Genomic DNA, 27,411 nt, shown 5'->3' on the forward strand with positions numbered 1-27,411 from the left:
GAGCTGGAAGATGGAGTGAGCAGGGTGAGAGGGGTCAGAGGCAATCCTGGTCGCTCTCTTTATGCACTTAGCGGTACATCCCTTTTTTAAAAAAATCATTTTTATGCCAATAGAAATGATTATTTATCACTCTGGGCGCCTCCATCCCCACAAATTGGTGGCTTAAGGAATACCTGTATAAAAAAAAAACCACCCTGAAGAGTACTCACCTCGGGAGGGGAAAGCCTCTGGCTCCTAACGAGGCTTCCCCCGTCCTCCTGTGACCTCAGTTAGCCTGCCCGGGTCCCACGAAGTGCGGCGATGTAAACATTTATCTCTCCGTGATCCAGCGCAGGCGCACTAGCGACTATTCATTCAGGGAAGGCACAAATGGCCAAACCCGATCGATCCGCTCTACAGCGCAGGCACAAATCTTTTTGCACCTGTGCAGTAGAGCGGATCCGATCGGGTTCGACTACTTCCGCTTTACCCGAAGCAAGAGCTGCTACTGCGCCTGCGCTGGATCCCAGCAAGGTACATATATCAAGCCTTATCGGGGGAGGATTCTGGTACGCTTCGGGGGCGAACACGCTGAAACCAGCGCAGGAGATTTGGGCGCAGCGCAGGAGATTTGGGCGCAGCCGGTGCCACCATAGGCCATAATAGGAATTATGGCTATAGCAGGCACAGGGAGTAACTTCCGCGCCATCAGAAGACGGAGCTGAAGTTACATTTAAAACACTAGTTCGGCCTCCAGCAATTGCTGGAAGCCGAATTATTTCATTCCCCCACTATCCATGGCGGCCTGGAGGGGGAATAGTATTTAATACGGCCGGGACTTGTGCGGCAGCAGGATCAGCCATATACCGGCTGAATCCTGCGCCCAAGTCTCCCTCGCCGATTCCTCTCGTACACTTCGGGGGAGCCAACGCTGGATTGCCTGCAGCTACAGGGATGGGGGAAGCCTCATTGGGACACTGAGGCTTCCCCCTCTCGAGGTGAATACATCCCAGGGGAAGTCTTTTTTTTTTTTTTAGTACAGGTTTTCTTTAAAAGGCATTTTGTTGATAGCCTGTGGAGATATCACCCAGGAAAAAACTTAAATTGAATAAGGGCCAAGGAGTCCTTACCCAGGTGCCCTGTAAAAGTCCTGCTGAATCAGGCTGTGAAGGGTAGGCTGGGATGAGGGGTGGACTTGTTGTCAGGAGTATACTGTAGTAACAGTTTTCCTTGGAGACCGTTTCCTACAGGCTGCTTTTCCATCCGCTTCGTGTCGTTATTGAAGCTGTCAGAATTAATTCCGTTTTTTAATGATGTAAATGTGTTTGCGGCACGGAAACGGTACGGAGCAGCGCATCGGCCTCTCCTGGCAGCAGAAGCTCTGCTCTTTTGTCTTGTGTTTTTATTTGAAGAACAGACCAAAATAATCACTGGAGGCTGACTGGAAGTCTGGATGGGTTTGAATTCTTGCACTCTGTAGAAAGGATTGGATTTCAAAGATTCATTTCATTATAAACAGCCAGAGCATCTCTGGAGCATCCTGTGCCTGGTGCTAATGCTGTCTCCTGTCTCCGGGCCTTCCTCTAATGAGAGTCTGCCTCGGCCAGCTGAATGGCAATTTTTGGAGGCGAGGGGACGGATAGATACGGTTCACGGGAGAGGTGGGGAGTTCCGAAGCGTGCCCTCTTCACACTAATCAGCATAGCCTGCTAATGTCGGCACTGAAGCCCCGGGTTCAATTTCCATCAGTGAGCTGTTAGCACAACCTTCCCTTCAGTGTGTGGTTGTCCTGTAGGTACTCCAATGTTCAACAAGTTGGCAATGTAGGGGTAGGTTTGATGGCATTTGCTGCAACGTGGTTCTAAATGACGTAAGTGAATATGTATGTGAACACCGTGGGGGTGTTAGAGCTCAGTTTGCCATGACATCACATGATTAAATTGACTGGTGTACAGCTCAAATGTTCGTAGTGGTTCTAGGATGACTTTGGATTGGTCCTGAATTCATTCTGCAGCAGGGCTGTGAGCAGTGATATGCTTTTTGAGTAATTCTATGAGCAATGAAAACATGGATGAGGAGTCCTACAATAGATGGTATGGCCTCCACATTGCCCTGATTTCAACACCATCAAGCAACAGGGGGTATTTTCCAGAGGCAGAACCAAGTAAGATGCCCAGGAGCCCAGAACCCACTAGTTGGACTGTGACAATTTCTCTGGAATGATTTTAGCAACCCATCTGATGATTAACTTCAGTTACTGAATGCAAATGTGCCTAATGGTACACATAGGCAGAAAAGTTTTGATTGTAAAAATGATCATCAGTTTAATGACTATACAGACATCTCCATGCTTATCAGCTTGGCCAGGTATTTTTAGCCAATTATATCAGCGCTGCATAATATGTTGGCGCTTTATAAATACAATAAATAAATGCTGTGGCTCCAGGCCCAGATACTGTGAGGGCCCTTTTCCACCTGCAATCGCTCGCGTTCACGCTGAACGCTAGCGATTGCTGAATCGCAAAACCGGCGATTCCCCCGACGTTTGCGGCCGCGATTTTGCTATGCTATGCACTGCATAGCAAAATCGCGGCAATTATCGCTCCGCCGCGCGTTCGCGTTCCCGACAAAATCGAATCGCGGTAGTGGAAATGACCTACCGCGATTCCTATGTTAAAAAGCAAACCGTAGCGATTGTAAAATCGCTAGCGGTTTGCGGTTTCCGATTCAGCCAGCGCAAACGCGCTGGTGGAAAAGGGCCCTGAGGATCTCATGTTCTTCCTCCTGACGCCATACGGCAGTATATGGAACTCAGACAGGCCCAGTATTTATCAACTGTTGCTAGCTGCTAGTAGACTGTCAACCAAGACAATCACTGCCTGTATGTGACCTAAAGAGAAACCGTGACCAAGAATCGAACTTCATCCCAATCAGTAGCTGATACCCCTTTTCACAAGATAAATCTTTTCCTTTTCACAAACGGATCATCACTGGGCTCTATATGGCTGATAATGTGGTGAAACCCCTCCCACAGTGTGATGTCAGGACTATGGTTCTGACATCACACTGTGGGAGCCTTGTTGCATTGTGGGAAATAACAGCTGTTTACAGCTGGGTCCAATTGCCATAAAAGCAAGCAGCATCTCCTTCCACTGACATCACCTGCCAGCAGTAAAAATGTCACCATGTGATAAATGTCAGAATGTAAATCAGGGAGAGGAAAGATTTTACAATGGGCAAACACTGACTAAATCATTTATGCATAATTATTGTAAAAATTAAGCACTTTATTACATTATTTTTCACTGGAGTTCCTCTTTAAGAGAGTTGCATACTGTGTTCAAGATAAAAGGAAGTATTTACTAAGGTTGGAGAACAAAGGCGATTTCTGCTTACCTCAGCTGGATTTTTAAATAGTTTTCTGCCCCCAGCGTCACATTCATAATTTAGTATATTACATTTACAAGGTTTTCAGTGACTTTTTAGTAGTAGCATCACACTCTTCACCTATGGGTTGTAGGAAGGGGGGGGGGCGTTCATGTTAATGCTGCCGAACAAACAGCTATTATGGTTCTGCAGTCATGCGACAAGCAGTGCTGGGAGAGAACAGGTTGTCCTGATGCAAATTACATTATACATTGTGATGCAACTCTGTGAAATATCTACTACAATATGGCCATGCCCTTCTTTATTCCCCAAGATGCAGGGGCGTAGCAATAGGGGTTGCAGAGGTTGCGAAGGCATCGTGCCCGGAGGGGCCCTGCCTCTATTGCAGTATTAGCTCTCTATTGGTCCTGTGCTCATAATGATCACTTCTATAGATACTTTGAATAGTGGTAATCATTAACAAACTGCTCCCCATCCCCTTCTTGCACCTCTGACACTGTGGTTGCCATTGACAGGTTTTGGTGCGCCGTATCAATTGTTATGTATAGAGTGCTTGGATCGGGGCCCACAGCTCCTTAGCTACGCCATTGCCAAGATGTCATAAATGACAGCATACAATAAATTAGAGTTACAGGTGGTCAACAAGATGCAAAAACAATTCTGGCTTATAAGCACATTGCATGCAGCTTAACATCGGGTGTGTCAAATTAATCTGTCATATTCGACAGGCCAAGCTGCACACAATGGTACAAGAAATGTCCAAACACATTGGAATAGTTAACATATCATTGACCATGTGTATTCAGCATTACAAGAAGGTATTGAAGCTTTCACTGTATTTATCAATCCCTGTGTATAATAATGGAATCGAGGACGGATTTACAACTCAGAGGCCTGTAGGAATAGGCGTCCCGGCGCCGTAAACTCCGCCCCTGAACACAGCCCCCACCCCCCAAGTAAAAATATTCTGAACTCTAATCCCTGCCTTATGTCACTAACTGTCCTTATGCCTGGTACACAGGATGAGATTTTATGGCAGATTTACTGGCAGATCTATTACTTCCAACATGTCCAATCTGATTTCCGATTGATTTTGCAATCAATTTTCCATAGAAGTGAAAGGAAAGTGAATCAGGAAATTGATCAGAAATCAGATTGGACAAGTTGGAAATAATAAATCTGGCAGTAAATCTGCCAGATAATCTCATCGTGTGTACCAGGCATTAGAATCCTACATGCTAATCACTGTTTCATATCATGCTTAGTGACATGAGACAAGGATTAGTGTGTAAGTGGCTGAGGTCAGTAATATGAGGGAGGAATTGGACTGTAAGCTCCTAAGGTCAGTGATCCGAGGAGGAGGGGCCACCTCTCCCACATAATGCATCTGTAGGCATGTGCCTACAGTGCCTTATGGAAAATCCGGCCCTGGATGGAATGCTGTCAGTGTTGCCCATGGCAACCATTGCCTCCCTCTCCTGTATGTATAGATTGGGTGTATTTGGCTGGTAAGGCTGTAAGAAATATAGACAGTACGTGCTTTACAATAAGACAGGGTTGACATTGTGTTTGATGCTTTTACAGTACATTTCCTGTTATGTATAACAGAATTGTTTACCCTTTTTTGTTGCAGGTATTCTTTCGGTAAGTCACCTTAGAATGTGTGCCTGTAGTTCCTTGTCTCTGTACAGATGGTAAGTGTACCTGACCCAGACCGTCCATATGCTGTGAGTCTATGATGAGATGCTACATGTAAAAAAGAGCAGATGACAGTTTATCACAATACTGCGCAACATTCACGCAGGCTAGAATTACAGTCAGTCGCATGGTAAAAGTGCAGGTGTAATAGAAATAAGCATAGCAAACCTGACATGTTAACAAAATAAACGAAAACACAGAAAGAAGAAGAATTAGCCAAGTCAATTCTTAAGACTAGCCCCAACTTAACAAATCTGTCTCCAAACGGACATAAGATTTCCATACGATAATAATCCGAATAATCTGAACATTTGTATAGCATTTGTCAAAGCGCTCAAGAGCTGCAGCCACTACAGGGCAGCTCAAGAGGCCACCCTGCATTGTTAGGGAGTCTTGCCTTGAACTCCTTACTGAATAGGTACTGACCCTAGCCAGGATTCGAACCCTGGTCTCCCATGTCAAAGACAGTGCCTTTAACCAGTACACTATCCAGCCACTGATTGCAGTGCTAGTATTACTCTTAAAGGAAACATCAGCGAATCCCAAAAAGCCCAGATTTACTCACCTGGGGCTTCCTCCGGCCCCTGGAAGCCTATGGGTCCCTTGCTGCAGTTTCGGCCTCAGCAGGGGTCCCGTGGTTTCCTCCTCAACAGCCGCCAACCTGGCAAGGTCAGCAGCCACTGCACATGCGTGCGGCCTCACCGCTCATGCTCCTGTCGCATGGAGCGTTCTGCGCAGGCGCAGTACTTCTGTGCAGCTGGGAAGGAACCATGGGAGAACCGCTGAGACCGGAGCAGCGGCGAGGGACGCATAGGCTTCCAGGGGCTGGAGGAGGCCCCAGGTGAGTGAATCTGGGTTTTTTGGGATTCCCTGATGTTTCCTAAAGACAGGTATAAATAGCTACAACTTTGTATGAGGTGAGTGTTTCCACTCAGACCATATTCTATCAACCCCGTGCTGTACACCTTTTTGACTGATATGCCTCATTGAATGCTAGGATAGCATTCACCAATCTGATCCAATCTTCCACTGTGGGGACTAAGAGCAGACTCCTGTACTAAAGGCAGCCATACACTGGTCGATGTGCCATCAGATCGACCAGCTGACAGATCCCTATCTGATCGAATCTGATCAGAGAGGGATCGTATGGCTGCCTTTCCTGCAAACAGATTGTGAATCGATTTCAGCCTGAAACCGATCACAATCTGTTGTGGTGGTGCTGCCGCGGCTCCCCCCGCCGGTATACATTACCTGAGGCTGGCTCCCGGGCGTGATGTCCCCGTCATGTGGCACCTCCGGCTCCGGCATCCGCATAGAACTTAAGCTATCACACCAGTGACAGCGGAAGTTCAAATAGAGCGCCCTCTAGTTGTACTTCCGCTGTCACTGGCATGACAGCGGAAGTTATACGAGGATGCCGGAGGTGCCATGACGGGAGCAGTGACGGACGGGATGCCCGGGAGCCAGCCTCAGGTAATGTATACCTGATCGGATCGGCCGCCGCTAGCGACGCGCTCCCTACCCGCGGGCGATCGAGGGTAATTTCCCGCACGGCGCGATCGACGGACCGATCCGATTTCGGGAGGAAATCGGATCGGCGGGTGCGTGTTGCGCGAACGATTGGCAGCAGATTCGATCCCAGTGATCGAATCTGCTGTCGAAACTGCCGCAAATCGGGCCAGTGTATGGCCACCTTTAAGGTGGGTACACACATCAAAGTCTTTAGAAAATGAAAGATCACAGACCAATTTTACCCCTTCCATGTAGTAAATGAGCATACTTTATACAGTCTATTCTATTGAGCTGAACTCCGCATCAGATAAAAATCTTTGCAAGATGCTGCACACAAAGATGCTGTACACATGCAAAAGATCAGTATCCGCAAAAGATCAGTTCCAGCAAATTGCATTCATAGTCTATGATATCTGCAGATCTTATACACACCTTGTTTAACAGGCATTCATCTGCAGATCAGACAATTGAAGATCCATCCTGGTGGATCTGATCTGCAGATGATTGTCCGCTAAATAAGGTGTGTATGAGATCTGCAGATCTCATAGACTATGAATGCATTTTGCAGGAACTGATCTTTTGCAGGAACTGATCTTTTGCAGGAACAGATCTTTTGCAGGAACTGATCTTTTGCAGATACTGATCTGTTGAATGTGTACAGCATCTGTGTGTGCAGCATATTGCAAAAAATTTTATCTGATGGGGAGCTCAGCTCCATAGAATAGACTGTAGGTATGGCTCTCGTACTACATGGAAGGGGGTAAAAGTGGTCTGTGATCTTTCATTTTCCAAAGACTTCTATCTGATGTGTGTACCCACCTTAAGTGTATCATTTTTGAGCAAGATTCAAGGACACAAGCAGAAATGACTTAGTGGAATTACTAGTGAGGTCATTGGGTAGAATATTCAATAGACAACCCATGCGGTCATGGAAGAGACAGATAATAGGAGTCAGGTAAATATTGGCTCTAGGTGTGTCATTTAAGGGGTCGGCTTCTCACTCTTGTCAGACTATCAGAGCTTTAAGGGTGCCTGTAACTTTATTTAGTGGTGGGTTCAGGTACAATTTTCTACTTAGTACAATTTTCTTAGAATAGCATTACACTACAACTAGGATTTAGATGGTACTAAACTGAGAACACTCACAAATTCACTCACAGTTAGAAATATTACATGATGTCATTGAATTACATCTGCGGCAAACACGTTTCCACAACTTTGCACAGGAATTGTGAGTGTGAACCCTGTATGAATGTGGACTTAGAGGAACTCCAGTGAAAATGATGTAATAAAAAAGTGTTTCGTTTTTACAATAATTATGTATAAATGATTTAGTGAGTGTTTTCCCATTGTAAAATCTTTCCTCTCACTGATTTACATTTTGACATTTACCATATGGTGACATTTTTACTGCTGGCAGTTGATGTCAGTGGAAGGAGATGCTGCTTGCTTTTTTGGCAGTTGGACCCAGCTGTAAACAGCTGTTCTTTCCCACAATGCAATGAGGCTTACAGACAGGAAACTGTCAGGACCATGGTTCTGACATCCCCATGTGGGAGGGGTTTGAACCACAATATTAGCCATACAGAGCCCCCTGATGATCCGTTTGTAACAAGAAAAAGATTTCTCATGGGAAAGGGGATATTGGCTACTAATTGGGATAAAGGTCAATTCTTGGTCACCGTTTCTCTTTAAGACCAGACATACTGTATGAGGGTATCACAGTTCATACCATGTCATCTGTTAAGCTTTGTTCACAGTGGTGCGTTGCCGGTGCGGTGTAACACGGCTTACCGCACTTCAATGCAGCACTTGTGTGACATTCACAGTGCAGCGGGAGCATTGCGACATAATAGGTTGCAATATACTAATGCCCTGCAAGCTGTGTGTTACTGGTAAACACGCATGTTAATAGAAAAGTGAAACATTTAATTGACTGTATGCTTTACTTTAGCCAAAGCAATGCAAGCATAAAGTGTGGCGCTTCTGTCCTGATCCGTTGCCTTGCGTTCCTGCAGTCACAGGGAACACATAACCATTGTGAATATGGCCTAACAGGACAATTCAAGTTAAAAGAATATGAACGATATCACAAATCGCTAGCGATTGCAATAGCGTTTTGCGCTTTCTAGTGGGTTCCAGGCCTGAAGGCTTGCTTTAAGAGATCCTTTATAAAACACTGTGAGCTTATTAGTTAGTGAAGTCATTGACATTGCGCACAAGCTGTTGTATTACAAATACAAAACAAGTTATACATTGCTAGTCTTGCAACATGTAGGTGCTTTTTTTCTGCCCTAAAAACGAGTAGAGTTTCAGTAAATGGGTAAACAAGAAGCAGAAGTCTTTTGTTTTTCATTGCAGCGCCAACAACAATGCAGCGTTATAAGAGGACGTTCATTAGGTTAAACTTTCCTAGTCAGTAACTGTAACACTGAGCTCAGCTTTCATCCCGCCCACCGCAGATATATCATCATTATGCTTTATGTAGTGCCTGTATGTTACAGGGCTGTATGTAAATCCACCGAACAGACCGTCACAAAGCCACACAGACAGCAGTAGCAGAGTACTGTACCGTGTCAGCCTCCAGCTAAGGCCGGAAGTTTTCAATTAGAATGATATCATTTATTGGCTAACTTTTTAAAGATGGAAAGAGACAGTATTCAATATAGCAATAGCTGCCTGTCTCTGAATGCTGCCAGTTTAGCAACCAACTGTGCTGGATTTATTTGGTTGCTTGCTACTGTGTATCCTTCCACTGGATTGCAGCATATGGCCTCCTGCTGCATTTGCAAAAACTGTAGGCAGACTGACACCTGAATTGGTCACAGAAGATTATTGGGGGAAAAGGAGATTTAGGCTACGTTTACAGTGGTGTAGTGCGGCGTAATGCCCCTTTGTAACCCGGCTTTCCGCACTGCAATGCAACACCTATGCAACGTTCACAGTGCAGCGGGTGCGTTCCGATATTATGGCATGTGGCATGGTAACGCACTGCATGCACAACGTGGTTAACAGCTACAGTGAAGAATACTGTTCATTGACTGTATGCTTCTGTGTATGCGACGCAACACGCTGATTGTGTTACGTTGCATTCCTGCCTTTACATGGCAAGCAACGCCCACTGTGAACCAAGCATGTGAATTTGCGTGCAGAAAGAGGCCCTTTCAGGGAACCAATGAGATGCTAAATAAGATGATTCTGGCTTGCATGCAAATTGCATGCAGCTTGGAACTGGGCCAATTAAAGTGCATAAGATTGGCCCGGTTAAATTGTACCCAAGGCAAATATTTGGTCAATAAACTGATATTTACCGAAGAAATGGAAGCCTCTGGATCTTGTAGAAGCTTTCCCACGCCATCCTCTGGACCGCAGTTGCCTCTTGTAGAACCTCCCCAAAAATCAGACAAGAGCTTGTCTGATTTCAGATCTGGACTGGAGCACGCTCCTCCTCACGCACGAGTGTGGCCATACTGGAGCCTGCACAAGTACGGCCACGCCTGCGCAGCAGGCCAGAGCTATACGTGTGCATAAGCAGCTCCGTACTACTGAGTAGGTGTGGCTTTGCTTGTGCGGTTGTAGCACCCTAGGAGTAAGGAGCAGATCTTCCAGAGTCGCAGGGGTGAGGTGGAGACAGGAAGCCTCTACAGCAGGCATGCCCAGAGTCTGGCCCGAGGGCCAAATGCAGCCTGCCGCGACATTTCTGGTGGCCTGCAATTATCTCTGTTGTTAATCCTATGCGGCCGGCAGGCCGTAGCTGTAGTGCCGCATACAGGGGCCAGCAGCAGTAACAGCCACTGATTAGCAGCCGCCACTATGCCAGCATCAATAACAGCCACTGATTAGCAGCCACCACTATGCCAGCAGCAGTAACAGCCACTGATTAGCAGCCGCCACTATGCCAGCATCAATAACAGCCACTGATTAGCAGCCACCACTATGCCAGCAGCAGTAACGGCCACTGATAAGCAGCTGCCACTGTTCCAGCAGCAGTAACAGCCACTGATTAGCAGAGTAACAGCCACTGAATAGCAGCTGCCACTATGCCAGCAGCAGTAACAGCCACTGATTAGCAGCCTGCCACTATGCCAGCAGCAGTAACAGCCACTGATTAGCAGCCACCACTCTGCCAGCAGCAGTAACAGCCACTGATTATCAGCCGCCACTGTTCCAGCAGCAGTAACAGCCACTGATTAGCAGCCACCACTATGCCAGCAGCAGTAACAGCCACTGATTAGCAGCCACCACTATGCCAGCAGCAGTAACAGCCACTGATTAGCAGCCGCCACTGTTCCAGCAGCAGTAACAGCCACTGATTAGCAACCGCCACTATGCCAGCAGCAGTAACAGCCACTGATTAGCAGCCACCACTATGCCAGCAGCAGTAACAGCCACTGATTAGCAGCCGCCACTGTTCCAGCAGCAGTAACAGCCACTGATTAGCAGCTGCCCCTATGCCAGCAGCAGTAACAGCCACTGATTAGCATCCGCCACTGTTCCAGTAGCAGTGACAGCCACTGATTAGCAGCCGCCACTTTTCCAGCAGCAGTAACAGCCACTGATTAGCAGCCGCCACTGTGCCAGCAGCAGTAACAGCCACTGATTAGCAGCTACCACTGTGCCAGCAGCAGTCACAGCCACTGATTAGCAGCCGCCACTTTTCCAGCAGCAGTAACAGCCACTGATTAGCAGCCACCACTATGCCAGCAGCAGTGACAGCCACTGATTAGCAGCCGCCACTTTTCCAGCAGCAGTAACAGCCACTGATTAGCAACCGCCACTATGCCAGCAGCAGTAACAGCCACTGATTAGCAGCCACCACTATGCCAGCAGCAGTAACAGCCACTGATTAGCAGCCGCCACTATGCCAGCAGCAGTAACAGCCACTGATTAGCAGCCGCCACTGTTCCAGCAGCAGTAACAGCCACTGATTAGCAGCCACCACTGTGCCAGCAGCCGTAACAGCCACTGATTAGCAGCCACCACTGTTCCAGCAGCAGTAACAGCCACTGATTAGCAGCCACCACTGTGCCAGCAGCCGTAACAGCCACTGATTAGCAGCTGCCATTGTGCTAACGACATATAGTATACAGGTTATTTCCCGTGGAAATGTATTTGACAAAATGTCACAGGCATTTAATTTTGCTTGTTCAGCACCCTAGCACTCTCAAGGCCCTTAGCCTAAAAAGTTTAAACACCCCTGCTCTACAGGATCCAAAGGGTTTCATCTACTTAGATATATATTTGTTTTTTGTTTTGTTTTTTTGTTTTTTTTCTTTACTCGAGTTAGAAAACCAGAGATGTCAGCTATTAAAGATGTTTTCCTTACCTGAGGCTTCCCCCAGCCCCATAAGCATGCGTCCCTCGCCATCCTCCCGTTGTCCTCCGTTCGTCCGCAATCAGCCCCGGTATCTGGCTCAATCGGGTCCAGTCTGACTCAGTGACGCCAGCTGGGGTCTTCTGCGTGTGCACAGGAGGTCCGCGCATGCGCAGAAAGCCCCCTGCTGACATCACTGAGACAAAGACTGGGGCTGATTGCCGCTAAACGGAGGATAGCGAGGGACGCATCCGTGCTTACGGGGCTGGAGGAAGCCCCGGGTAAGTAAAAAATCTTTCATAGCTGACATCTCTGGTACACTTTTTAAATTCTTACTGCAGTTATTACCATCTCACTACCCATCTCTGGTGATGTTCCTGCCTCTCCTCTTTTCTTGTGACTGCCCATCAGCCCTCTGCAGGGTACAATAGAAATGCCCTGACATGCTGGCGGTCTTCAGCCATCCCTGTGCACGCCATGTGTGAAGAGTGCCAGTCTATGGACGGGCCCACAGTGGTGCTCTGGGACTAGTTTGCCAGGAAGGCAGCAGTTCACGCTGATGTTAGCTTACTGTCCAGTCACTTTTGGAGACCAGGGTCAAATCTACTTAAACTACTGCTAACTACCATGTCTTCCTTTTGGTCAGTGTCCTTGGTCACCTGCATCCATTTCCTGTTCCTAAACAAATCCTAGGCACTGGCTGCCCCTCAGCACAGCCTGTGACCCCCGCTTGTTTCCTATGCATGTTCTTTGTAGCCAGTGGGACCCCTGTTATTCTTGTCCCTGAATGTGATGTTCCTGAGCGCCCAGATAAAGGAGATGTAAATGTGTCCTGGCTTAGCAGATACAGGAAAACCACAATATAGTTTGCGTTATAATTTCGCTGGAACAACAACTCTTCTCATGCTTTCTCCTATCGGGAGGAAGGATTCCGCCAGCCTCAAGACTCTCGCTGGAGACTTCAAAGAACAATGCCTTAACAAATGCAGAAAGTTAGCTTTGTGCTCCCCGTCTCTTCCTGTCCCCCGCAGGAAGATGCTCTTTTGAAATCTCATTTCTTTTTTGTTTTTTATTAACTCCATTTGAATATCGCTCTTTTCCTGTCTCGTGTTTAGCTTGTGTGCCAAGAAACAATGAAGTCGCCATCTTTTTCTTACAGTCCCATTATCAGGCACGGATCTAAATATAGACCATCTGATAGATCAAAGGTGGTCATAAATGTATAGTTTTTTTTGCCCATTGTGGCAAACAGATTGATCCCTCTCTGATCTGAGTCTGATCGGAGCGGGATCGATTCCTCACGGATGCATGGCAAACAGATCGATCTGTCTCTGATCTGAGTCTGATCGGAGAGGGATCGATTCCTCACGGATGCATGGCAAACAGATCGATCCCTCTCTGATCTGAGTCTGATCGGAGAGGGATCGATTCCTCACGGATGCATGGCAAACAGATTTTCAATAGATTTCACCATAAAATCATAGTAGCGCCTGTAATATTTACCTTCCCTGGCTCCAGCGCAGTAGCGGCTTTCCGATGGCCTCTGGTGGAAATAGCTGAGCCCGATTGGGTCTGCTCTGCTGCGCATGCTACTGGAGCAGACCTGATCGGGCTCAGCTATTTCTGCTGGAGTCTATCGCAAAGCCTCTAGTGTACCCAGGCTGCACCAGGGAAGGTAAATATTTACATATCTGATCTTCCGCAGCTGACAGTGCTGGTTCCTGGAAAGTGAAGAGGATTCTTCAAAGGACAACTGGAGAGAGGGATATGAAGGCTGCCATATGTATTTCCTTACCAATACCAGTTTCCTGGCAGCCCTGCTGATTTATTTGGCTGCAGTAGTGTCTGAATAACAATAGAAACAAGCATGCAGCTAATCTTGTGAGATCTGACAATAATGTCAGAAACACCTAATCTGCTGCATGCTTGTTCAGGGTCTAAGGCTAAAGGTATTAGAGGCAGAGGATCAGCAGGATAGCCAATTGGTATTGTTTAAAAGGGAATATAAATGGCAGCCTCCATATCCCTCTCACTTCAGTTGTCATTTAAGGGCCGGTTCACACGGGTGCCCTGCAGCGCCTCAGACAAATGCTTTTCTGCAAGCGTTTAGGAAACCATTTGACAGCTTCCAGCAGCGAATGGCTATTTTCATACCCATATGGGGACACAGTGGTGTGGCGGTAAGCTACCCTGGAAGCAGCATGTTGTTTGCAGTGTTGGCTCAAACTATGGGAAAAATAGTGATAGAAGCGCAGCATTTGCGGAAACGATGCTACATTGCTAGCCATTCATTTGAATGGGCAGCGATTAAACAACGAACGCAGTGGCCGGCGTTAAATGACTTGCAATTGTCCGTGTGAACTAACCCTAAATCAGCAGGATGCTCATATGTTAACTTGGGGTAACAAGAGGGCGCAGGCAGGTAAAACTCACACCTTAAAGCGGTATAAAACCCTGATATAATATTCAATAAAAACATGTTTTCCTACTTTTTATATGCCATATGGTTATCATATTTGCATTTGTGCACAAGTATTAGTATTCATTTAGAAATTATAGGTTCCCAAAAGTACAGTTTTTTGCTTTGTGAGCTGACTTTGCATTTTATTAGTAACTGGTTTTATTCATTATGTATTGAAGGCAGAAATGCTTTCAGTGTCTGTCTGTGTCCAGCAGCTTCTCCACAGTCAGAGAATGTCACATTCCTCACTTGATACATTTAAGTAAACACAAGATAACATTATCTACAACTTCAGATGCGCATCCACATTTTTCTGTAATGAACTTTCCAGCCCTGTGTGTAACCCTTTGAATGCTTTTTTTGTAAAAAAAAAAACCCCGCTGGTTGTATATAAAAAAAACAAAAATTTGCTTTCCTAAAACAGAAAGAATTTGCGATAATTCAGGTTGGAGTGAGCTCGAGATGTCTCCCAGAGCACCACTGCTGAATATATGCAAATTAACCATTGTACCCTTAGAAGCTAAACACACCTCCAGAACCGCTGGAATGCAATGATGTGTCAGCTTGTTAAATTGTACAGAGCCATAATAATCCAACATGCATACAGACTGTTTCGGATTGTTTGAATATAATATGCTGTAAATATTTTTTTAGAGCAAAGAAGAAATGCTGGGTTTCATTCCGCTTTAAGAAGGAAAATAATCAGTGTGAGAGTAATTTTTTGAGCTGATGCAAATTTTTTCGTAGTTCGCATACAGCGCGGAATTGGACTAATCCAAAACCGCATCAGATGCATTTCCATAATTATTATAATTCCATATTGTATACAAATAGCAACCACATTTGCCTAATTTGGGAAAATTGGCATCACATGAATCATCTTCCAATAGCTGGGATGGAGAGGTTATTAGCAGGCTCTGTTGGTGAAACCAATATGAAGAAAGGCGACACACCACTGGCTGCAAAAAGTGCACCTGTTGAAGGACCCACGGGACCACAACATAAAGTATAAATACAAGCAACTTTTTGCAGCCGTTGGTATGCCACCTCTTTCTTCATATTGGTTGTACGTAAATCGCCAAGCAATGCGGTCGAGGCTTGGCACCGGCATATCCCCAAGATTCTGTATCTGGGAGCTTTTTTCTGTGGAAAATCTTGTCTGTTGATGTAGGCTGGACTGTGACTGCTACCGGTTAGCTCATCACCATCATCAGCAGCATGCTGTTCAACACTGTGGGGAGGTGGGACACAGATTAAAGCTTTGTACATACACTAGATTAAACTTGGCTGCTGAAGACCACCACAGACAAGAATCTAGTGTGTGCACAGCAGCTCCAATGCATTGGCAAGAGATCTGGCATGCCACATGCTTTTGATTTCTAATCTGTCTGACATCAGTTGGAAATACGTTGGTTTGTTATGTTGGGGTCAGTAGATTACTGGCATATCTTCCAGAAGTATTGACTTGTGTATGGTTATTGTAACTACATCTTCCCACCTTTTTTGTTCCTGCACGCTCCACCTAAAGGCACTTACACACGCTAGATTAAAGTCGGCTGAGGCTGCCAATAATTCAGTGTTTGCACAGCAGCCCCCAACTGCTACCCTGCCAGCGAACCACCAGACTGATGAACATGGCCGAGTGATGGCCGATAGTTTTGTGCTCGTCGCTCGCCCCGCCCACCACATGACATCACGTCCGCTCCTTTTTGTCAGCCCTCTGCCCCCCTTCTCGCACTGCAGCAGAACCCATCGTTGGCCTGAAGGCTAAAGGGGGCCACACACCATACAATAAAATGATCCAATTTTCAAGCAATTCGATAAAACCGATTGGTTGTACAGAAAAATTTAAAGTTTTTTTTTTTTCATACTTTAAAGAAATCTGATCAAATTTCCAGTTTTTATTAGATAAAAAAATTTGGTAGTGTTGGATTTTTCTGATCAATTTACATTAAAATGGTATGGTGTAGGGTAGATTGACAATTTCTTGATGTACAGTCCTGTCAGGCGACATCAATCCAGCCTTCTGGGCCCTTTCAACCCAGTTTTCTGGGCCCTTTCCCTGTGTAGGACATAGTGCTACTCCCCTCACTACACTGGCTTTAGGCAGCCTGGACACCACTTTTTCTCCTGGGCCACACCCGCATCCCATAGAAATCAGTGGAAGTGAAGGTGAGTAACAGGCCAATGCTCCTCAATCAGGTAGTGCCGCCTACCTGCATCATCCTGTCGTTTAGCCACACTCCCTCCTAGAGAGTCACAGGAATGGTTTATTAGCGACTGCAGCCAGGGCTGGAATTCTGGAAAGGCCTTAAAGGCTCAGGCCTTGGGTGGCTCTATAGCCCGAGGGGGCACCTAGATAGGAAATGTGGTTGCTACGTATGAAAGAAAAATCTGCAAATGGGGAATAGAACATGAAAAGGGAAGCTAGAGCTCAAGGGAGATGTGCATAAAAGAGATGGGCTGCATACATGGATAATATTCATGGAAAAGTAGGCTACACATAAAATGTGAGGTGCACTGCTGTATATGGAAATGGAGCCTTAACATTCTTGGCCTAGGGCGGTAAAAGTATAAATCCAGCCTTGATTGCAGCAGACATACTTTCCCTCCAAATGAGCAATGGGGAGAGCCTGAGTGGTGTGAATGCCACACCTCCTCCCAGAAGAGCCTTCAGGAAGATTGGGAAATCGGGTCCATGGCCAAAGTCTTTCATCTGAGGTTATTGCTTGGAGCTTCTGAATAGATTTAGTAAGAATGTTGGGGAAGAATTTTTGTTGGGTATCTGGTGCATGATCCCTGAGATGTCCAGGTAAAAAAAATCCGGTCCAACTCCAAAATATGTCCAAACGCTCAGACACCAGTTTTGAGCGGTGTGATGCTTTGAAATGACCCATGTAGTGGAGCCGGGCACTTGTTCCCCAGCATTTTCAATCAGGGCTGCACCACTTACCAGGAGAGGTGACTTACATATTCCCAGCGACCTCCTGCCCTCCCCGCTCTTAAATTCATGCTCTCCAAACAGCTTAATGAGGGGTTTACTGGTCCAATTGGAAGTTTTTATTAAAACCCATTAGTGCACTGAAGCAGTCCGCCTGAAGGAAGCAATTAGCTGAAAGTAAGTGAGTTTGGAGATTTCCCCAGTTGTAGCAGGAAAAAAAAAAGTCTCCCCCCCTCCATGTTCCCCCTAAACTGTTCCAGACCAGTTCTCTGTTCCATTACAAGAAGCTGGCAGCTTCATGCGGAGGTCCTCCGTGTCTCTTACAATGTAAACTGTCTGTATGGAGCCAGCTCTCATTCATCTTCCAGCCCCGCTCTTGTGTGGTATAACAGTGACACTAATGTAGAAGCAGTTGTCATATCTGGGACATTTTACTTTTACTCTAGCATAAAGTGAACCTGCCAAGTCACAAAATGAGACCAAACTCTCTGCAGCAGTCATCCTCCAACTCATTTCTGGGCTCTTGGGAAGCCCCTCAATACCCCGGAGCGCATTATACAAGAGGACAACATTGACTTTCACAGTGTGCCGGGACGTTCTGGCCTTTCTAGTGTTAAAGTGATCCTGTCACTTCTGTTTAATTCCTAATGTAATGAAGCTAGACTTGTGAAACCAGACATCTTACTTTTGTTTGGCTGCATTCCTTATAGCAAAGCATCCTTTCATTGTTGAGCAATGGGGACGCACTGATAAATTACTATAGCAGAAGCAAGAAAAACAAGGAAGCTGTTGGGTTGTGCTGAATAAACCCCTTTGTCACCATGATCATATGATCCTACAGCGCTATTTTCACAATGCTTAATGATGTATGCATATAAAAAGGCTTCTTACACTACTGGATTGAAGCACTTTACACAGACCCCACAAGGGTCATACACATAGACTGATACAATCAAAAAGATGTAGAACAGTCCATATTCTTTTTACTTCTTGGCTGTGCTCTTGTTAGCAGAGCAAGTGGCTCTTTCTTAAAGGACTACCGTAGGGGGAAAAAGAGTTGTACTTACCTGGGGCTTCTAACGGCCCCTCGTCCTATGCCCGTGCAGCCACTCACTGATGCTCCGGTCCCCGCCTCCGGGTCAGTTCCGGAATTTGCGACTTTAAAGTCGGAAAACCACTGCGCCTGTACGGCCGAGTCCTCGCCTTTTTCCTTTGGTGCCAGCAATCTGCAAAGCTGTGTGCCAGTGGATACCTGTGGGCGTAATCCTGCTAGCAGCATTGCGATCGTAGCGCAATCTCAAAACGCTGCTTACAGCATTTTGGGTTTGATACTGGAACAATCGCATTATTGGCTACAGTAGCAAAATTGCGATCCCTCTGGGAAATCAGAGTTAGGACACCTACGAATACCTGAGTACTTCCGCGATTTAGAAAAGCGTGGGCACTTTGCGATTACACAAAGTGCCTGTAGTGGTTCATTTAACTTATCAATCACTCCACCAAGGCAAAACCAGGGCTGTGAAGTTGGGAGTCGGAGCCATTTTGGGTACCTAGAATCGGAGTTGGGGTCAGTCGGTGGTTTCATAAACTGAGGAGTTGGAGTTGGGTGATTTTTGTACCAACTCCACAGCCCTGGGCAAAACGGTCACCCTTTGAGGATCACAGCTCACATAGTATGGTGGACTACCAATTACAGAAGCCAGCTGCACTTTTGAGGCATTGCTCAACCTCCCCTTTCCTTCTCTGGCCTCCAAGGTATTTAGATAATCAAAAAACTCCTTCAGATAGACCGGTAAACAGGTTCTCCAGGTGCACACTGTGATTTCATGTGTAATTTCAGCTGACGGAGGCCTATTTCAATATAAAGATGGAGAGAAAACTATTGGAGGGTGAGGATGGAGCCATTCGCTGAGTCTGAAGAAGGCTTATTAGCTGATGGCCTACTCTTTTTCTCTTAAGTTAGGCAATAAATGGTCTCATCCTGATACAAAACGTCTTGCTTTAACTGATGGCTAAGATGGTACAATACTCTACTGCTGGGTTGCCGCCAGGGCATCACAGGGGGAGGTGGTGTATGGGGCCGAAGCAAATCTGGTGAACAGTGCCATGCACACCGGATCCCAGCTGCAGTTGAATGTGTCAGTCCATGGTGTGTCCTTTGTACACTGTGTCTACTCTGTCTACTGCTACTGCCTGCTATGGCAATTTCTCCATGTCAAGAGTAGAATCATGAGGGAATATATCAGGTCTCTACCCCACAATTAGAAGACACTTTATTCCAACGCTATTTCTGGGGAGTTGTCACTTGCTGTTTGAAAGTAATTTTATCTGGAAATGGCCATTTGAGAGGGTGTCATTATCCAACATCGGGCAGCAACACACTAGGCAGTGTGTGAAAGTTAACGGTTTGCTGCATATGCGTTTGTTTTCAGTGCGTTTTGCATGCGTTTTCAGTGAGTTTTCATTTTTGTTCCGCACATACGTTTTTCTTGCGTTTTAATGCATTTGCGGTTCGCAGATATAAATCACATATGCGTTTTGTATGCGTTTTTATATGGGTTTTATGCTAATCGCTAGGAAGTCAACAGGATGCAGAAATACATCATCATACTTGTTTTTTTGTTGTTGTTTTTTTTAAAGCATAAAAAACGCACTAAAATGCCATAGCCCTGCGTTACCATTGACATTCATTATGTGCGTTTCGGATGCGTTTTGGAAAAATATGCAGCAAGCCCTGCATTTTAAAAAACGCACACTGCAGAACGCAAACATATGCTTTTAACCATGCGGCTCATTGACTTGCATTATGTGCGTTTTCTGCTGCATTTCTGCCTAGTGTGTTCCTACCCATAGGATTTAAATTCTACTTGGACTTGATGGACGGATGTCTTTTTTTCGACTAACTATGTAACTATGTTGGTGATATCTCATTAGCCAGTAATTACTGGAAATTTGTAATAAACTCAGATTTTAAATGGCTTAAAGGGGAACTCCAGTGAAAATAATGTAATAAAAAAATGCTTCATTTTTACAATCATTATGTATAAATGATTTAGTCAGTGTTTGCCCATTGTAAAATCTTTTAAATCCCTGATTTACATTCTGCCATTTATCACCTGGTGACATTTTTACTGTTGGCAGGTGATGTAGCTGCTGCTTGCTGTTTTGGCAGTTGGAAACAGCTGTAAACAGCTATTTCCCACAATGCAACAAGGTTCACAGACAGGAAACTGCCAGGAGTACCACGGTACTCAGTTTCTTGTGGGAGGGATTTCACCACAATATCAGTCATACAGCGCCCCCTGATGGTCTGTTTGTGAATAGGAATAGATTTCTCATGTAAAAGGGGGTATCAGCTACTGATTGGGATAAAGTGCAATTCTTGGTCTGAGTTTCTCTTTAAGTATGGACTGATGCATCTAGAAATCTGTCTTTTAAAGGGAATTGGAGTACAAGTAGTTACTGGCCTTGGGGGTGGACACCTGGTGAGATGAAGTACTTCCCTAAATTATGCAGAATACAATATATTACAATATTTATAAGGAATGATAACCCTGAGGCATAGATCACAAATGCCGACACGTTCTTGACCAATTAAAGGGAACATGAAGTGCAAGGAATATGGAGGCTGCCATTTTTATTTCCCTTTAAACAATACCAGTTGCCTGGCACTCCTGTTGATCTCTTTGGCTGCTGTAGTATCTGGATCACACACCTGAAACAAAACTAATTTTGGCAGATACATCTAATCTGCATGCTTGTGCAGGGTCTATGGCTAACAGCAGAACTGCACAACTTCAGTTTGCACGAGAGGTGTGCAAAGAGGAAAACTTTGCTCTCAAAGAGAAACATCTGGGACAGTGTTTGTGCAAAGGGATAACTGTCTCTGCCATTTTGCTGGCCACACCCCCTTGTCCTAACTAGAGGCGATGTGCCTGGATTTATGTGTTGTTTTCTTGTATTTGACCCTTGTGGCCAGGGTTTATTCCCGTGTGCTCCCTCCTTCCCCTGTTTGTATCTATTGTCGACATGCACATAGCTTATGCTGGTGTATGTGCATGGTGCGCATGGATATATTTTGTTAGCTCCTTTGTGCGATTGGTATGATGCACCATCTGTCCTAGGAGAGGATGTCAGGACATGTGCTCCTAATTCTTAGATAGGTTTGATGCAATTAATATTTGCATGTCTGCATTATGCATTTTACAGGGCCAGAGTTAGGACACCTACGAATACCTGGGTACTCCTGCGCAGCCGTGTAGGTGACTACTTAAGAAAATGCATTGTTTTGTAACCAAGACCCGGCTTTTAACTTAACTGTAGGGATAGCAGTGGTCCCTGCATGATTATTTTTGGTGAATGGGTATGTATGGACATTTTGCATGTGAGTGTGCAAAGGGGCAAATGGTTAACTTTCTCTTCTCTTTCTCAAACATCTGGGATGGACTGAAGTTTACCAGAGAGAACATAGACAAGACCAGGACTTCTGAAATTACTGGCATGTTCTTTGGGCAGATTAGTCTAAAATCATTTGAACAGCAGAACAGAGGATGTTTGGCGTAAACCAACTACTGCATTCCAAGCACATAACTTCATACCAACTGTGAAGCATGAAGGTGGAAGTGTCATGGTGTGGGGATGTTTTGCTGAAGCAGGACCTGGTCAGCTCACCACCACAGAATCCACTATGAATTCTACTATGTATGAGGATTGAAACCGAGTTTTGGTGCACGGACGCATGTAGTCGTTCACCTCCCCCATAGACCACAATGCTAATTTGCGACTATGGGGACTCTGGGTACTTAGATCTGGTGTGGTCACTCGGCAATAGCTCAGCCACTCAGCAATGACATAGCCAAGCACATGGAGTGCTTTATGTGATTTCAGCGAGTCCTTTTTGTAAAAGCAAGTTCCCTTACGCTGGAGATCTTCTTTAACATTCCGCCATTAGAAAGTAATTCTGAGTCCAGCTTGAATGGGAACGCTGCAGAAAGCACATGCTAATGGCTGAAACATAAAACCAATTTAGAAAGGGAGCATAGTAAATAATCCCACTATATTTTTTATTTAGCTGATCTGCCTTCGAAATTCTGCTGCAGTTTTTACCTTCGTTAAGATTAAGCCGGTAATGATTTTCTGCGTCTGTGCCAGAAGCCCCCCTAATCCAGCTCTGCGTGTCGCATAGGAGTCTTTGGGGGAGTGGGCCTGCTTGTCCTGGGTGTGTGTCGGGTGGACAAGTGTTGTGTCTCACCCCATTGCCTCATGCAGACCTCATCCAGGCTGCCGGCACATTACACTGCAGATTTATACGCCTCTCATTAGCGTGTCTGCTGACCTGGTCAGGCTCTTCGTAAAATAAGATTGCAGTAATTTATAACCAGTGATTAGAGGCATGTGCACAGTTTAAAGGAGGCTGAAGGAGGGGGGAGCGGGCCCATAGGATGGAAACACCAAGCCACTAATTTCCGCAAGACGGACCCCGCTTGTGGCTATTTCCCCTGCCCCTCCTGATTGGGATAAGGTGATCTAACCACATTGCGGTTGTCTCCTGCAGGATTCTGATGTAATGTGGAACAGTGCAAGCATGGACCCTCTGACAGAGCCTCTCTCCTGGCCCCGAGATACATGGGAGGGAAAACCCACTTATAAAGCTGTTTCCCATAATCCCTCCTCTACACGTTCCCCAATCGCTTTACTGTAAGATTCAAATTATCTCTAAACAAAGATTGTTAAGCTAAGTACCGACCGGCAGATTACTGGCCGAATCTGTGTCGTTTGTGGCATTGGAAAATAATCTGCAAAAGTCGATGCGGATGGGAACGATCCTCCATGATTTATTTGGATGTAGCAGTCGTTCAAAAAGGAATTATCGCCATGGGTGGAGTGCATCGTAAAACATTGATTTTATTTTTTTTACTTTTCTTAAACGATGTTGCGTGATATCGCAAGACAAAATTGTGTCGCAAAATCACGCTAGGGGATATGAGCCTCCACAGAGTACCTAGCTGAGTTAGGAAGGAGCACGTATGTATGTGTCGCCGGTGACTTGGGCGCTGGGAGAGCTGAATGACAGCTCTCCCTGCTGCCACAAAACTCCCCAGAGGCGCTAAATATTATTCCTCCTCAGCGTTGTCACAACTTAGAGGGAGATGTAATTCAGGGTCCAGAAACCACCGGAGTCCTGAATTACCCTTACATGCCCCGTGCAGCAATACATTCCTGCTATGAGGTGCCTGGTTTCAGCACCTGGCGCGGAGAACCATGCGCCAAAACAACCTGCTTCGTTAGGAAGATCCAGAATCACTAAGAATTTCTTCAGAGGGCCAAAAAGTCTCTGCCTAGTTGGTGAAAAAGCTGTGCTAAATCCAGGTTTGCTTTTCGCATAAAATGCAAAGGATTCAGAGTTGATTCATGATTATGCAAATTTACACACCTTAAAAATTTATCGTATTCCACCTCTGCAGCATTTGGTCCATTTTCATGCGTTTTCCGCAACGCAAGTGTTTCTGCCGAGTGTCTTCCTAGCAAAAACACCATCAGTCATTGACAGAAGAAACAGGAAATTTCAGCCACATTCCATCAAAATCATCAAATTCTCCTGTGGTGGCTCAGGACAGTTGCTGTGTTTACAGCTACCTTATTGAACACCTGTAAGGAACAAAACTGCTGTAATGGTAGTGGTGGACAATGCCTCCCCATTGATGACTCGAATTGTCTAATCCAGTCAAAATTTTATTGTATACTCAACAAAAAGAATGCAACGCATTTCGCAAGTATTTTACCGGCTTCCTCAGGCAGTTAACAGGAGTAACTAGGAGGTTTAAGACAATGAGCTAAGAGTTTGATTCCAAAAATAAAATAAGATGCCACAATACATATATATGATGTATTGTTCGAGTAGTTCACCTGGACAGTGGAGTAGGGTTTCTGTCAGATTTTAAATATTGATATCCCCATAAAACCGCATATAATCATGCAATAGTAAAGGCATAATAATTATTTATTTCTTCTCTTACTATTGCTATTAGTATTCCAAATATCGACTATCTCATTATCCCCCCTAACTGCCCCCCCCCCCATATTTTTAATCTGTTTGGTTTTTTTTTGTGCTTTTAATCATCTTTGGCACATCTGTTTTGTCCTAATACCTCAATGGACTATAGTCCGAAATACCGTGTTGCATGCAGGGAATGTGGATTTTCAGCATCTACAGAAAGAAAGATGGCAGCACCCATAAAACAGAGCCGCTACGCCCTCCTGGTGTGGCCAGCAAGGTTAGATGGCAATATGTATTAGTACAATAAAGCCATTTACATGGGCAGAACATGAGATAGAGGGAGGAAAATTTAGGTTACGTTTTGCTTTAAATCGGCTTTCAGTTTTTTGGCTCATTTAACCGGATTGTCGCTGCCGCGGAGCTCCCCACCGACAACCTGGCGCAGTGCCTCAGCGGCTTGTCCGCCTCTAGGTTAACTTCTAACTTCAGAAAGCTGCTCTGCATTTCAAGAGCAGGAACTTGGGAGCACGGATACATGCATAATGTGCACTGCCCCAGAGCAAAGTATATGCTAAATAATTCCCAATCTATCAAGGCTCTAAACGGCCTCGTATTGCTAGGCCCAATTTCCGCTGAAGGGAAGCACGTTCCTGTCCAGCGCAGCTCCATTAGCCCCGGCAAGGCCGTTTCACCACAGCTTTCCCTTTCAGCCTGGCCCCGTGGCACCTGCATGGATTAGAGCCATCTGCGAGGAGGAAGTTGGGTCACCATGGCGACGGCGGGGGGGGGGGGGGCTTTAACAAGTACCATGACAAAAGTAGAATGAGCCAAGGGGTCAATGCAGCGGGTGTGCCGGTCAGCAAGGTCACTTCCTCTTTCCCTGTATCGTTAATAAGAGAGCGGAGGAGAATATGCAAAACATTTTAACTAGCAACAGTGCTTCTCTGGTGAGAGCTGTGAACAATTTATCCTGCTCAAACTTTTCTAGTTCTAGTTCTGGCTGAGGTGCCACGCTGGGTCTTGTTACTGTCATTCGATCAGCGATGGTGTGCAGGCTGCAGGGATGTACAGGAACCAGAGTTTACTATGCAAAGCTCATAGCTTGCAGTGCGTTTAAAGAACAACTGAAGCGAGAGGGATATAGAGACTGCCATATCCATTTCCTTTTAAATAACACCAGTTGCCTGGCATAATGCTGATGCTTTGCCTCAAATTAGCCAGTACCTGAACAAGCATGCAGATCAGATGCTCTGACTGAAGTCAGACTGGATTAGCTGCTTGCTTGTTTCAGGTAAAATAAGATATACCATGTTACGGTGTTATGTTCCATGTCAAAATGGGAGAGAGTAAGAGGGAGAGCGCATTTCCTTAAAAAAAAAAACTCAGAGCAGAAACGACTTTCTTTAGGAAAGAACTCCGAGTGGAAAGGGTTAAAAGCAAATAAGTATGGCAGCCTCCATATCCCTCTCGCTTCAAGTTCCCTACAAGCAAACTAGTGCTTAAAAGATAACTGTACTTGCAATTGTGAATTTAAAAATACAAGTGTATGCATGCCTATAAAATCTGCATTTTTTTCAAGAGTAAAATGCACTATAAATTACTTTTTTCCTATGTTGTTGCGACTTACAGCGGGTAGTAAAATCAGACAGGTTTTCTTTATTTTCAATAGCACCTACTGAATAACAATTGCTCAATCCAATGCTTATCTGATTGGCTGTATTTCATTCACAGGTGACACTCTTTGACAGTACAGTCACGGCCATGTTTCTGAGGTCTGCCAAAGCTCTTTGGAAAACTCTGTCTGCATTGTCGTGTTCCACCACCATCTCACCAGCAACTAATTAGGCCTTGGATGCCGAGCTGGAGGTGGGCCGCAGCAACGTAGGTGGAGGGTAGCCTAAGCCTCGGCAGAAGTTTAAAAAAAAAAAAAAAAGAAACCTGCCAAGGCAGCATTTCCGATGGGGGGAGGAGGGCTCACCTGAATGAATGAATTATGACCAATCAGGTAAGTCATTAACCTTGAGGCTCCCTGCAATCCTGGCATGACTGTGTCTGTCTTTTTGGAAGAACTTTTTAAAATTAAACAACTTTCTTGCGATAAGGATGAAAAGAGGAAGGACGTTGTGCTCTTCAATGAGTGCGGCTAATGTATGCCAACTGTAGAACGGTCCCCTTTCCCTATACTACCAATCACACCATTAAATGGGGAGGGCGCATGGGCAAAAGTAAAAAACAGATGTGCGCACACGTACATCTGCTTCGGCCCGCCGTCTCCATGAAAATGTCAGATGCTGCTAGTACAAGCTCAAGTATATACAGTGGTTTGCAAAAGTATTCGGCCCCCTTGAAGTTTTCCACATTTTGTCATATAACTGCCACAAACCTGAATCAATTTTATTGGAATTCCACGTGAAAGACCAATACAAAGTGAGAAGTGGAACGAAAATCATACATAATTCCAAACATTTTTTTACAAATAAATAACTGCAAAGTGGGGTGTAAGTAATTATTCAGCCCCCTTTGGTCTGAGTGCCGTCAGTTGCCCATAGACATTGCCTGATGAATCATACATAATTCCAAACATTTTTTTACAAATAAATAACTGCAAAGTGGGGTGTAAGTAATTATTCAGCCCCCTTTGGTCTGAGTGCCGTCAGTTGCCCATAGACATTGCCTGATGAGTGCTAATGACTAAATAGAGTGCGCCTGTGTGTAATCTAATGTCAGTGCAGATACAGCAACTCTGCGATAGCCTCAGAGGTTTTCTAAGAGAATATTGGGAGCAACAACACCATGAAGTCCAAAGAACACACCAGACAGGTCAGGGATAACGTTATTGAGAAATTTAAAGCAGGATTAGGCTACAAAAAGATTTCCAAAGCCTTGAACATCCCACGGAGCACTGTTCAAGCGATCATTTAGAAATGGAAGGAGTATGGCACAACTGTAAACCTACCAAGACAAGGCCGTCTACCTAAACTCACAGGCCGAACAAGGAGAGCGCTGATCAGAAATGCAGTCAAGAGGCCCATGGTGACTCAGGTGGGGGACTACAGCTCAGGTGGGGGAATCTGTCCATAGGACAACTATTAGTCGTGCACTGCACAAAGTTGGCCTTTATG

General features: G+C 45.4%; 1 protein-coding gene across 4 annotated transcripts in view; it reads left to right on the forward strand.

The window, feature by feature from the left end:
- LMF1 (lipase maturation factor 1) overlaps positions 1-27,411 on the forward strand; it is a 716,474-nt gene that overhangs the window by 92,552 nt on the left and 596,511 nt on the right. For all 4 annotated transcript variants that reach the window (XM_068244158.1, XM_068244160.1, XM_068244159.1 and 1 more), the window contains exon 3: positions 5,000-5,010. In XM_068244158.1, the coding sequence (XP_068100259.1) occupies positions 5,000-5,010 (11 nt within the window). The remainder of the gene's footprint in view (positions 1-4,999; positions 5,011-27,411) is intronic.

This window comes from Hyperolius riggenbachi, chromosome 7 (genome assembly GCF_040937935.1).
Source record: "Hyperolius riggenbachi isolate aHypRig1 chromosome 7, aHypRig1.pri, whole genome shotgun sequence".
Taxonomy (NCBI): Eukaryota; Metazoa; Chordata; class Amphibia; order Anura; family Hyperoliidae; genus Hyperolius; species Hyperolius riggenbachi.